This window comes from Colias croceus, chromosome 6 (genome assembly GCF_905220415.1).
Source record: "Colias croceus chromosome 6, ilColCroc2.1".
NCBI classification, from domain to species: Eukaryota; Metazoa; Arthropoda; class Insecta; order Lepidoptera; family Pieridae; genus Colias; species Colias croceus.
The window spans coordinates 452,596-466,186 of record NC_059542.1 but is presented as its reverse complement, the minus strand read 5'-3'; the positions used below and the strand labels follow the sequence as shown (position 1 = coordinate 466,186).

Genomic DNA, 13,591 nt, shown 5'->3' with positions numbered 1-13,591 from the left:
GATGTGATCAAAATTGCTAGTAGCTCAAGTAACAAATTTCAAGAAGGTCTATACTCACTAACCTTTCCAATAAATCTCATATCTAAATTATTGATTTCGTATTTAAACTATTCATCGGTAATTTAGCTTACTTTAAACCTTAAGAGATTCTTCAAACTTTTTCAGCTTCACTAGATTATTATTCAAGACATCTCAACATCTATGCAGTTAACATACTTATCAATAATAAAACATGTTTCTAATTTTCTGCAATATATATACCATTTATGATTACACCTGAAACCCACAAACATTGGCACAACACCCGTAAATCTAAGTAAACGTAAAACCGGGAACGCCGCTCGCGAAAGCCGCCATAAATAATTATAAAGATCCTTATTTCGCCTCTGCCTCGAAAGTATTCCGCCAACATTCTTTAAAAATTCGTTAGCGCCTTTCCTACTTGGCCTGAATTTCGATTCGAAAAGACAAAGGCGATTGTAGTCGAAAGTGGGGAATCAATTAAAGTGGTCCATTGATTCAGTGCCGGCGATAACGTCCCTCAGTTGAGAATAGCCACTCGATAAGATTCTCAGCGCTCTTTTTAATTACTTCGAGTGTTATCACGCGTTCATCCATTATACCATTGGAATGGAAATCAGTCTGATCGAATCAGATCGCCCATCTGTCGGCGCTATTGCAAAGGAAACGAATTGAAAACCGATCGTGTTTTATACTAATTTATTTTGATGTTATTTACAATTCATGCACTTTTGTACAAGTCAAATGTTAACCTATCGATACATTCTCTTAAAAGTTTATACATTAATACGTCGTCTATTAAATTAACAAACAATATTGATATGATTTTTATAATAATTGTATTTTTCTTATGTGCAATAATTTTAGATTTATATTTACAAATATTCAACAAGCGTGAAGGGCAAGCTTGATTATTAATTACATTTAAGTTATTTATGAACGAATTAAACTAAATTACGTTAAATAAAGTTGGAAGATAAAATGTAAATTCGTATAGAAAATTAAAACATCTTTGGCACATATAGTTCGAGTGGGATTAATAATTTTATGCGAAGCGAGGCATCACAATGAATATCATTAAATACTATTCTAGTTAATATTGTACGACGAAAGGGGCGGGTAATGAAGTAATAAAGGAGATGGATGTGTTATAATAATTGTCTAAAGTATTTCAATGTTTTGGACATGTCTTCGAATTCGATACATGTTCACATAAAATTTCACTCATATGATGGTAATTTTAACAGGACTGTGTTTCAACTCAATAAATAAAGTTTTTTATTAAATAAATAATTTAAACCACGTGTAAAAATAAGCTACACAATTATCTAACCTTGTAAACGAAACGTTTATTTAGGTAGACTATTTAGGCAGCGCTTAATTCAACTAACCACCTTATTTGTTCTTCATTAGAGACACTTAAAGAGGTATTGAGGCCAAGTATTGTTTAATTAACGACAACAAAATTAAAGCTAATATTAGAAATTGTTTGCTAAATATATAATTAACTTTGTATAGTACATTGTACAGCGAATACTAAAGCTCTGACCAAAACATACTTAGAGTAAAGTAAAGGGGAAGATATTGGAAGTAATAGTCGATATAATATCACTTACTAACTACGTATTGAATGATAATTCATCTCCAAAATATAAATATAATTTCTCACTCGATATATTCACAAGATATGGGTCTGCTATTCTTTATGATATGTTATTTTTATCTAGAGCTGAGATAGATTATTCAATGGTATATTAAAAACTAAATACTTATTTCTCTTTGGAATAGCCACAGGTAACTGACAAATTTGAAACTAATAAAACATCTATAACATTATCAATAACAAATGAAGAAGTCTGATATGAAATCTATTTGAACCAGTACGATGAGAGCCAGGAACGATTGTCGCCAGCACTGGATATGACTTGTGCCTGAAACAAAAGAGATACATGTTAAAATTTAAATGAATAAGTACAATGTTATATTATACTTTATAACCGACTGAAATGTTTGATCTTTAAACAAATATTTCATAGAATCAGAAGGCGCAGAAGCAGGGAAAGAGGACAAAGTAGCCGGTAAACTGTATATATATATATATATAACGATACAAAATCGCATCTAATTTTTTTCATAACGCAAATTATTGTAGAAGTATTATTAAAATGGAACCAACAAAAACAAAATCTCTGAGATCAGAGCTTATTTTTTAGTATATCATATCATATCTGTAATAAAACCCCACATTACATGATAAGAGTACCTAACTGTTAAAATAACAAACACATACACATTGAAAGTTTATATTGACGAGAACCTTACAAGTCTGTTCAATTTCATAGAACTGTAATTAGTAGTGATGCAAACAAATGTTTGTTTTAACTGACGGTACGGAAATAAATTGTTCTCAGAATTTAACGAACTTGCTGCATAGAGGAAGAGGCTTGTGAGTTTATGTATGCGACCTCACTGCTTAAGGGAGCCTCTGTAGTAAATAATAGTTATTGCATGGATGTTAGTAAGCGATGCTGGATCATTTTTTACTAGACTGTCAAAAATGTCTCTAATCGTAGTTAAAAAATCGACATGTACATTTGGCTTCATTATATTTATCTGTAGACTGTAAGCTACGGATAAAGTTAGATATATTACAATGTAACTTCTCATTTACACTTAGAATCAAGTAGTAGTTCGAAATAATAATCTTTCTTGAAATGTCGTGTTGAAAATAAAAATCTTTACTTTCTTCTTCTCTGGAATCTATTTTCACATTGCGATTAGAAGGATATTAACATTGACCACTATCTGGTGCGTCATGTCATTTTCACTATATAACAGTTCGTTAAAAGCTAATATTCATACATTATTCTTCTCCCATTATTCATAGTTTCTGAATTCAATGACCATTTAGTATCACATCACTGCGGCGAAGAAGAGAGAAAAGCGTTAACCCCGAATTAGAAAAAGAGCAGACCGCAAATATGTTCTCAAATTTAACCCTTCATTTAAATGCGTATTCTCCATTTGATATTATAGGCTGTTCAAATACTTTTTCCTCAAGTTAGGGAGGTGTAGAATTGATTGTGCGCGGTCTGCACTGAATATTTATGAGGGTTAAGTGTGTATGCGAACTCGTTGAATGTTTAATCTCCACGGGTACCATACCTCACGAACTTGGAATCAAATATATACGTTTGAGAAGTATTAACTATTCAAGCAGTATTAGCGTTCCGAGGGAATCAGTTCGGTCGTTCCTCCCGCATGCGATCCGATCGGTGACGCGCCGCGGCCCGTGCAAATATTTTTTGAAGACAAACAATTGTTTGCGATCAGACACCACCAGGCGAGTCAAAAGTTAAATTTATAGCTCAATTGTTCCAATTTCGATCGAACTCCGACTTTTTCGTCGTGTTCGCGTAGAATTAATAATGTATAACATTTTCCTGAATACAAAATGGCGTTAAAGCGTCATGTTCTGTTCGCAAAGAATACAGAATGGAATTACGCGAATAAAAGTTTTGTTATTAATTATTTATTTTCAGAGTCTTCGCTCCACGTTGTTTTCAATTCTAGCGTACGTCAATCTGTGATTACAAGAATGAAATTAAAATAATATGGAATTCGACAGACATTGAAAAAAATAAATGAAATTTAAAGGTGATAGTGGAAAATAAAGCAACCGGAAAAAGGACATTACAGGCACAGAAATGAAAGCTACATTCAAATTGAAAAGCGCAGTTCTACATGCCTATGGCGCATGAGCATTTTAAATAAATCTAATATTAATAATTACTAATGTAATGCTAATGATCTAGTATTTTTGCTAGCGATTATAATAGACTTGGCAAAATATATTGCAGCATAGGGGGATACCTGATGGCTTATGTATTATCGTTAAGAGACACATAATTTTAAACGTCTACTATCGATCCAAAATGTTCACTAGCAACTTTTACAAACTTCGACAAAATATTTAAGTGACTATTTTTCAAAAACAATAGTTGATTTTACAAATAATTGAATACTTCGCGTTAGTAAAATTTTCAACAAATAAATAAATAAATATGACATTACTCATTAATTATTATTTTGTGATACCAAAAAAAAAAAACTATAAATGGAGTGTACCTGAGTCGTGGTGCGGGTGTCGGTACACGTGCGCCCTGTCCGGCGCGCGGTCCAGTTGCGCGCGCACCACGCTCGGCCGCTCCGTCGCGGTCGCCTCGCGCTGCACCGCGCGCGTTACGTTCGCGCGCCGGACGCCTGTAACCGCTGCTAGGGGTTAGGCAAGGCACAGTTATCACGTCATGTCTTGGAATTACTTCGGGAAGAAACCTCTTTATCTAGCCCCAGTTTGAGAAGACTGTGTGTTCAACGAAAATATAGTACACGACATTAAGGTAAACCAGATTTTAAGGCGCCAGGTTGTTTTTGGCGCTTAGAGATTGTCAATGACGACTATAAGTATACACGCAATAGCTTATCACCCCCCCTAGTAGTATTTCAAGCTTTTTGTCAAAAATGAACCTTTAAATCGTATTCTTTAAAACTTTATGTGATAACTGGATGATCCCTTATCAACTTAGTTGCTAACTGGCCAGTATGACGCCTGGCTTATTCAAAGGGCGTCTTAAAATAAGTTAAACGTTTTAAACTTTATTTGAAAATATTGGTATACGCATCGACGACGGTACAGCATGGCGTTTGATGCACTGAAATGTATAGATGCTATATTTGATCATTTAGCCCACAAATACGTTTATACGAAGAACATTCTGCATAGCAAATTAACTTGTTATAGGTATAGCCACTATACATTTCGGTGATCATAATTTTATTAATTATCAAAACATTTATGAAATACAGCTTTTCTTAAGCCTTTATTTAATTCTGTATCAAATATTTATTCAATACTCCTTGTTATTGACCGTTACTGCCTTTAGTTTGGAAGACTAGCAAATAAACAAAACAAACATGCGAAGGGATATGAGATGATAAACTAAAACAGCGCAGAGTAAATACTTACTTTCTTTGTGAGCTGTGCTCTTCATTTCTGTTGCCTTTGGAGACGTTGATGGCATTGGGATCTCTGCGGAAAACATTATCATTAGTATATGTAATCAGTTAAGATAAAGTGTCGATTTCGTTTAATACTGAGAAGCTTTAAATGGTATTAGAACATGAGGTATATTGAGTTATGTCTACTATTTCCGAACCAGACAGAATGCATAATTTATTTCCCCTTACATTGAATAAAATTCCATGCACTTTCCAAATCCCATTAAAGATTGATAACACAAAGTCTAGTCGTATAATATGATACAGCATTATCTATGTAGAAATAATTCTATTAAAGTTCTTCATATATCGTAAAGTAGCAGATGGGACAGCCACTATTAACTGCCATAAAAATCCATTCGCTTCCCATTATTCATCCGTGACTATCATAGTCCATCTTACAAGTTTCACACACGAAAACTTCGAGTCCGAGTGTAAAAGAAAAGTAATAAAAGTTACCGTATAGCCTGATGGAGCCTTCGGTCTCCCCGAGGGAGTTTTTAGAGATGCAACGGTAGTTTCCGAAATCGCCGCCCTGGAGGTTGCGCACTGTTAACTTCATATGAGCCCTGTGTACAGAAATTACTGTGTTTTTACTGGATAACGTTTGAGATCCTTTTTCTGTTAAAAAGAAGAACATTTTCCTGTGAATAGCGTAACGTTTCACTTATACGACTTTTTTAATCTTTAAAGTTTTTTGGTTAATTTGAAAAAAATAAATAGTTGTTCAAACAAACATATATAGTTCAGGTGTATCTAACGTATCTAAGAAATATTATTTTCAGTTTCTACGATTATTGTTGTATTGAATTTTCATCTCATTCTCTACATAGTACTCAATTCACGTTTTCAAAGGAGAATGGCGAAACTGGGCCTAACTGTTACAGAAATCATAATATATTTAAAATTCATTATGTTATTTTTAGTAATTCTTGGTAAAATATTTACTTCTGATTCTATGGGAAAACAAATCTTTGAAAAAAAAAGATAATGTGTTCATTATCGGCATTGTTATTTAGATTTCTATGACTACCGGTCTTATCAAGCAGAGATTATCAGTGTTGTCAGGAGTAAAAAAGTCGAATATATCGATTAATACGAATGAATGTCTATATTTTATTTTTAATTTTATTGAATTCAAATGCTTTATAAATCAGAAGCAAAACTTAACTTATTTTTAACACATATCTTAATTTATTTAGATCATTCTATAAAATAAAAACATGTTTTACTTAATCAATAATAATTATAACATTTTTATTTAGGTAGCTGGCCATTAATAAAATGTCAAATTATTAATCATAATTGTGTCAGTGATGAGTGATTTGTTTATGTTTCTTGTTTGACATTTGAGTGAAGTTTTAAGGCCCTTCTCCCACTACGATACGCATAGGCGATTCAAGTATCCTCAAGCAAGCAAGTCTCGGAGACTAGTCGCCGCGGAGTATCTCACATACATTTTTATGTAGGCTCGCACACTACGCTACTGTTATCCTACACGTCCGCGACTAGTATAGCACTACTCACCGTGTCGGTTGCTTTTGCATCGCGTCTCGACTCTCGCGCGTATCTCTTCGTTAGAAAGATAAAAATATCTAATCATCATGTTGTAGTTCTCGTTCGGCTACAAAAACTCTACAATTTATGTTTCTTTCAATATATGGATGAATCCAGTACTTCTTACTCTTACGTTGGCGTCTTCTATTTCTATAAAAAAGAAAAACTGCAAGAGCTTCATCGTCACTGGAATTGCTGATTGCTCGACATAACGACGTAACTGTTGTTGCAATAAATATGTAAATGAATTATTATTATTATTACGTCGGTCCACAAAAACGAGGCACAATAATGATGAATTTAGTCATTTTTCAGTCGCATAATATGCGAGCATCGGGTAGCCAGCAAATATCTAAGTAGTATTCTACGCGAGTATCGTATTCTAGAAGTATCGTACCTAATGGCAGAAGGGCCTTAGTAATGTTATATTCAAAATTGATCTTAATCAATATCCCAATATCTCTGCTATCCCATAGAAAAGATCTATAATTATTATATTCATAGAGTCTGTATATTTTTATCTATTTAATCACCCATAAATCATCAATGTAACGATCAGGCCCAGAGTCCTATGGGAGTTTGCCATTCTCCTTTTAATAACTGAATACGCGAGGCATGTAAAATGCAGACAGAGCCATATATAGCAGTAGTAAAAGCAAGGACATTATACATTCCATTTAATATTAATCCTGTCTCACGCACATTGAGGCACATTTGCATGCTGTCTGTGTTGTGTTTTCAACTTTTTATAAGATCGACGTGTGCAGAAAACTCAAAGGACTGGAAGTATCTTATCTCAATACCTGCTATCAACCCAACCCTTTTTGTATGTGCGTATATTCCTATTCCTACAATGAGCTTTCTATTGATTTCAGTTTTTTTCAAAGAAGTATGTATTACATAATTATATGCAGATTTTTTATTAATTGAATATATTTCTTCATGTGATTTTCACTTACGTTATTTCCTGTTTGTTTACCACTCACTAGGGACATTTGTTTGTTTTTCCTTTAGGCTTATAATGATATATATTTTCCTGTTTTTTTTTCATGAGCGTCTATTCAAATATTTCTTTATTAAAGTCCGATCGGGTAAAATTCACAATTATATTCACATATTATCGGGTAAAATTGTTTTATAAAGTTTGCCTGTTTATATTCCTATGTAACTTCAATTATGTTAGGTACGCATTTGATAAGAGCTTACTTCACAAAAGTATAGTAACATTATTGTAGAGGCGATCACATAAGAAATCTAAACTAAGTGAAATGAACGAATCAAAGTGAATCGGAAAATTACATTACCTACCTATTTTATCATAATTACAATCATTATATCAATATTTTACTGATTATTGTTCTCTTTTACAAGTACATTTCGTACAATTTTTGACAATATATCATACTAGCAGCGCTCCGCGGTTTCACCCGCGTGGCTCTGCTCTCATTGGTCTTAGCGTGATAATATATAGCTCATAGCCTTCCTCGCTGAATGGACTATCTAACACCGAAATAATTTCTCAAATCGGACCTAGTTCTTGAGATTAGCGCTTTCAAACAAACAAACTCTTCAGCTTTATAATATTAGTAGGTTTAGAGACACATTTATTTCAAAAAAAATTTAGTAACGATTGATTCGGCGTTACTCTACATAAAATACTGACCTATAAGAATTCTCCTCCGTATTGATAGCATACTTCTTCGTCGGCAGCACCATGACATTATCATACACCCAATAGGAGATGGCCCTGGGATGAGCCTCCGTGTGGCAGTCCACGGTCACGTCGGTGCCCGCGGGCGCACCTACTAGCTGGTTTGGCACCCAGATCATTGGTGAAACTGGAATAGTGTGGAAATTAGTATTTTTCTTAACACGCTTGTATTAGCTACACTTGTAGGTATGAAACTGACTCCTGTTAACTCGATTTTGACATAAAACTTGCAGATTTAATTCATACTTTTCAAGTACCGGTAACAAAAATAATTTCTGATGCAGTTCATAAAGATTAGCAATGGTTATGACAACAAGTCACTTCTTGTTTCGGATAAACACTTGAGTATAGCGCCCGGCAAACTTCTTGGCCAAAAAGTAGCGTGGTGGGTGAAGCTTGCGCATATTATAAAAATGTACTAAAACTTGATGCGCAAACTTCCCCCCACTACGCTACTTTTTAGACAAGAAGTTTGCCGGGCGCTATAACCAACTACGCAACAAATATAAATTATTTCTGTTCAAACCAAGGTTCAGACTGATAAACGGAATGTCAAAAACAAAAAGGAAACAATTTAAAATTTAACGATCATCATGGTCTTTCTGAGAAATATGAAATAATTTTTTGCTTAAAATGTTTTAACATCGCCGTACCAACTTATAATGATATTTTGGAACAAATACATATATTCATAAGAAATACTTTTGTATGTGAATAAGTCAATAACTACTATACCGGGTGTATGGGACACGTTGGTCTTTTCAAGTGAAAGGGACTTAAAGTTTATATTGAGTATGTAAAATAGTCGATATGCAATAGATTGAATATACATTTAAGTATACATCAACCGAACTACATAATATTTAATTTTGTTTCAAATAAAAATTCCACCAGCATTTTTGTATCATGAACCCACTTCCCAAACTTAGGTTAATGCTTTAACTTTTGATTTGTTCGTAAAACTTAGCGAAACATCAAACTTAAGCCGACAATACAACGAACCCCTTTAGTAAATTCAATTCCGTAAATAATGGGCGAAATACGTTGAAGTGAGCGATGATTAATCATATCATTTTAAATGGCGCCCGACAACGTACGGAGTATAAAATAAAGTATCGGAAACTAGAAAGCAATTTATAAATTCCTGATAGTGATGAATCGTAGTAAGTTGGTGGGAACTGGGAACGAACATAGACGTTCGATGACGATTTTTCACAGCCCGATAAAGGATTCACTGAGGTGCTGAACGGCTTCGGAAATAAGATGTCTGAACTGGGAACAAACTGGCGACGGTAAGTGAGTTATTTTGTTTGTTTGTTGCTTTGTTAGTTTGTAAATGTAAACATAGTTGAAGGAGTAAGTACTTCGTAATTGGTGCTTAAAAATTTAAAAATAAGCAATCCTACGCCTTTTAATAATTCAGGCCCCGGACCAATACCACAGACACAATAGAAAATCTATTGTGTCTGGGACTGATCGGGCCGCTTGGGGCTCAATGGGTTAATATCCTCACAAATTCAGCAACCGTAAAATGGCGAACTGCTATCATCAATATTACAATTAATGATAATAGTTATTTCGTTTGACGTAAGAAAAAAAATTGATTCATCGAACCTAAAAAAAGGAAAACCTTAATAATCCAAATGCCTCACCTTGTACAGATAAGTAATATTGATTGCTCCGGGTACTGAACTAATAAAATCCACAGTTTGAGAACGTAATTCACATTCAGAGTTTATGGTGGCAATTTTCACGAGGAATATTTCCGTGCGTCCGTTGCGATTTAATATTCTACGACGTTTTAAAATATTTATAAAGTTTCACGGTACGCCGCGAGTATATCAGATGGGTTCATTATTATGCGGATATGTGTTAAAGGCTTTAGTATCATTTGAATACGTCGGCGGTGCGCTCAACATTTCTTGGGCTATATTTTAAAGGGTTTTGTGGAATATTTTCTTTCGCGGCTCAGGTAAAATTCATGTGCTGTACGGCTACTTTGTCTTTGCAGGTTTTTGTCATTATATTTTAGGTATATATAGGGCCGTATTACTCTTGTAGTTTCTTGTAGAGAAAGAAATGGAAAGAAGTAAGAAACAAAGTAGAGTTATTATATTATTTAGGTCCTTACTATAGTTAAAAAAAATAATTAAAAAGTGTATATTAACAAGGGCATAAATAACGAGAAGACCACTGAAACCACAAACAAAGAAAGGCTTAGTTAATTTGTAATTTTTAATTTGTTCTTCAACTTTATCTTCCGCGAAACGGCATTGTTTACGCCGAGTTTAATAATTCTGTTTACGCAACTCTAAAGAAAATTCTCGAAGAAAGAATTGATTTTACCGGCTGTAATCTCGGAGATTGCACCTTAGAGAAATATTATCTTTCAATTATTATCACCGTCTTATTTAGTCAGCTGCTCTTGTAATAGGAACATAAGATCTTTGTAAGAAAATTCCTCGAACACTACCGGTCTTGATTATATTGTGATAACGTATTTTAAATCAAGCAACCGTTACTCTTTCTTTTCCTCTTTATGTATTTTACATTGATTAAATCACAAGGTTATTCTCAGCAGTGCTGTTTTATTAACGCATATTAATTAAACATACATAACTTTTAAAGTATACACGATTAACGTATGCACACATATTACAAGAGTCAATCAAAGCGGAATCTCATTTTCATTCGAATTTTCTTAACTTTTGACTATTTCTTTTTCGTTATCCCTCATTATATAATTAACAACAGAAATGCAATGTGTGATGCTGGATCTGTAATGAATAATATTACGAATACTTCTTACTTATTGACGATGTTGCATGGGCCAACTAGATAACCATTGTATTATTTTGAGGGCCCTACTACTACCCTTTACCATATTGTGTAAAATTTCGAAACGAAATAAACTATTTTTTTTTATTAGCTTATCGTGTCCCAATCACGACGCGACGTTGATGTTGATGATGCTCGACAATGAACTCCCCAAAACGCTTCTATGAATTACCAATTAGCATCTCATAGACTATTCGTACACTTAATATACCTACTAGCTAGCTAGCTAACTATAAAACAAAAAAGAAACTAAACTCACACTCAACGTCAACAATGATTCTCTTGGAGACAGACGGGGGCACGGCGTTGGTTGCGATGCAGAGGTAAGCCCCCATCTCCGTGCGGCTGATCCTCTGGAGTGACAGCGTGTCGCCCTCGTATACCGTCACTGTGAACAGATAGTTAGGATTTTAGAGCAACAGGATAAATAAGAGCAAAAGGGACAGGAACAACTTGTGGGCTATTTTTCTATTTTATGTCAACGGGCAACTGACTACAGTAGTTCGTAGAATAGTTTGCTTGGTTCGCGTCATAATAAGCGACTTAGGCATTTAAATAAATAAATAAATAATTTATTTAGGAGTAACAAGGACCCATTACATTACAATCACAATACACAAAAATTGCATACGAAAAATCACTTAAAATTTGATAACATTAAGAATTGCAAATACTTTCATATAATATTATGCTTAATTTTGTTTATCAATATTTTACGAAAATAAAAAAATTGGTACAAAAAATTAGATTTTTGTAAGTAATATTGATACAAGTATAATATTATAATATAACTACTACATAAAGTAAGCCTGTAAGAAAAATAAGCAGGTAGAAAAAGTCAGAAAAATGTAAATTTAATATGGCAGGGGGAGCGACACCCATACACATCACAGTTATTTTATAGATACCAATGGGAGAAGCTGGGAGATATGACTGCCATAAGAATTCAATTCAAACAAATTGTTATTCCTCATGATTATTTTATTTCGGTACTTGATCGATTTTAGGACTGTTTTAAGTAATAAAAAAAAAGTGTGGCACTCGGGGACTGCCGCGGTAAAGCTATTGCATAGCATGCCTTCAAGCCACACCTCCGACCCCGTCGGAGTGGGGAGCGTGAGGTTTTTCGTTACGGAATTTCTCGATTCGGTCCCCGCGGTTAAGGCCCGCGATAGAAGCTATGCGATAGCTTAAAAAAAATACTTTCGACTGATTATAATTAAACAATGTATTTAAAAAGACCACACTTTTCATAGAAAAATCACAGTAATCAGAAATAATACTTTAATGCTCATAAAACCGCACTTTACAATATATTTTTAGGCCGCTATTTGTCACCTTTGATGTACACGAAATTTTGTTCAAAATAATTATTTTAATTTGACTAAAGTATACATCTTTATAATCCAAAGGTTCTATATAGTTTTCAAATTCTCAATTGTGATAAATAGAGTTTTAAACACAATAATTCAAGAACCATATTGTTTGTAATTAGCGCTAATTACCTACAGCGTCACGCGTTTATTTAGTTTGGGAATTACTCGTTTCGTGGTGTGAAATGATACCAGTGTTTACTTACAATTGCAGTAGAGATAATATATTTTGTTGTTACTGAATGTTAGCAAATTAACAATATTATATTATGTTGATATAGTTACCGCTTGCTATGTTTAAAAAATAACTCTTCCTGTTTGGGTTCAGGTGGATCAAAACTAAATGAATATTGCCTCTGTCAGTCTGAAACACTTTTTACTGTAGAGGACTAGTAAAAGAATAAGTTTTTTAAATATGTATAAATTATGTGGATTCGTTTCAAGCCAACGATTTATATAATTTTCTTCTCTAGAACATGATTGCATAAAAGTACGTTTTGAACAGAATAAGTACAAAGTAAGGAAAAAAGGTTACCACATTCATTATTTTTTTACTGTTACAGCCCTGTTTTAGAAATGTTAATGTGCGTGTGTGATGGTTATAATTAATAGGTAGGTAATAATTTACAAAAAAATTGTAGTTGCAAATCGATCAGAACGAGTGCAGAAGACTAAATTTGAAGTTTTCTTAATTATCATGGAAGCTAAAGCTTACACTAAAGTCTAATGAATGAAATTAATAGTTAATAATAATAATAATATTTATTAATTTTCCTCAAAAACTTACAACTACAGTTACAAAGTATTACATAGTATAAATTGGAGAGGACTGGTGTCTGCGATAGGCAAAGCCTGTAATGCAGATCGCCAGGCACTCACCCAGTCGAACCGTTTAATATTTTAGTTTAACCGTTTAATAGTTGTTAGATTATAATTTGTATTACCCTTTCAAGGTTTTCAATAGACAGTATGTAAAAATTAAATTAGGCCATCTAATAGGTATGAGCTTGTTAGCGATCTGGGTTCATTTTGT

The 13,591-nt window shown here is 33.6% G+C and overlaps 1 protein-coding gene across 3 annotated transcripts in view; it reads right to left on the bottom strand.

Annotated features, from left to right (window-relative positions):
• Positions 1 to 706: 706 nt before the first annotated feature.
• Positions 707 to 13,591, bottom strand: part of LOC123692547 (lachesin-like) — a 55,756-nt gene continuing 42,871 nt past the window's right edge. The window contains exons 6-11 of one of the 3 annotated variants that reach the window (XM_045637303.1): positions 11,445 to 11,573; positions 8,300 to 8,474; positions 5,539 to 5,648; positions 5,048 to 5,110; positions 4,150 to 4,293; positions 707 to 1,952 (exon numbers count right to left, since the gene is read on the bottom strand). In XM_045637303.1, coding sequence (XP_045493259.1) covers positions 1,858 to 1,952; positions 4,150 to 4,293; positions 5,048 to 5,110; positions 5,539 to 5,648; positions 8,300 to 8,474; positions 11,445 to 11,573 — 716 coding nt within the window. In that variant the 3' untranslated portion in view covers positions 707 to 1,857. The remainder of the gene's footprint in view (positions 1,953 to 4,149; positions 4,294 to 5,047; positions 5,111 to 5,538; positions 5,649 to 8,299; positions 8,475 to 11,444; positions 11,574 to 13,591) is intronic. The other 2 variants (XM_045637304.1, XM_045637305.1) reach the window with 2 other exon arrangements.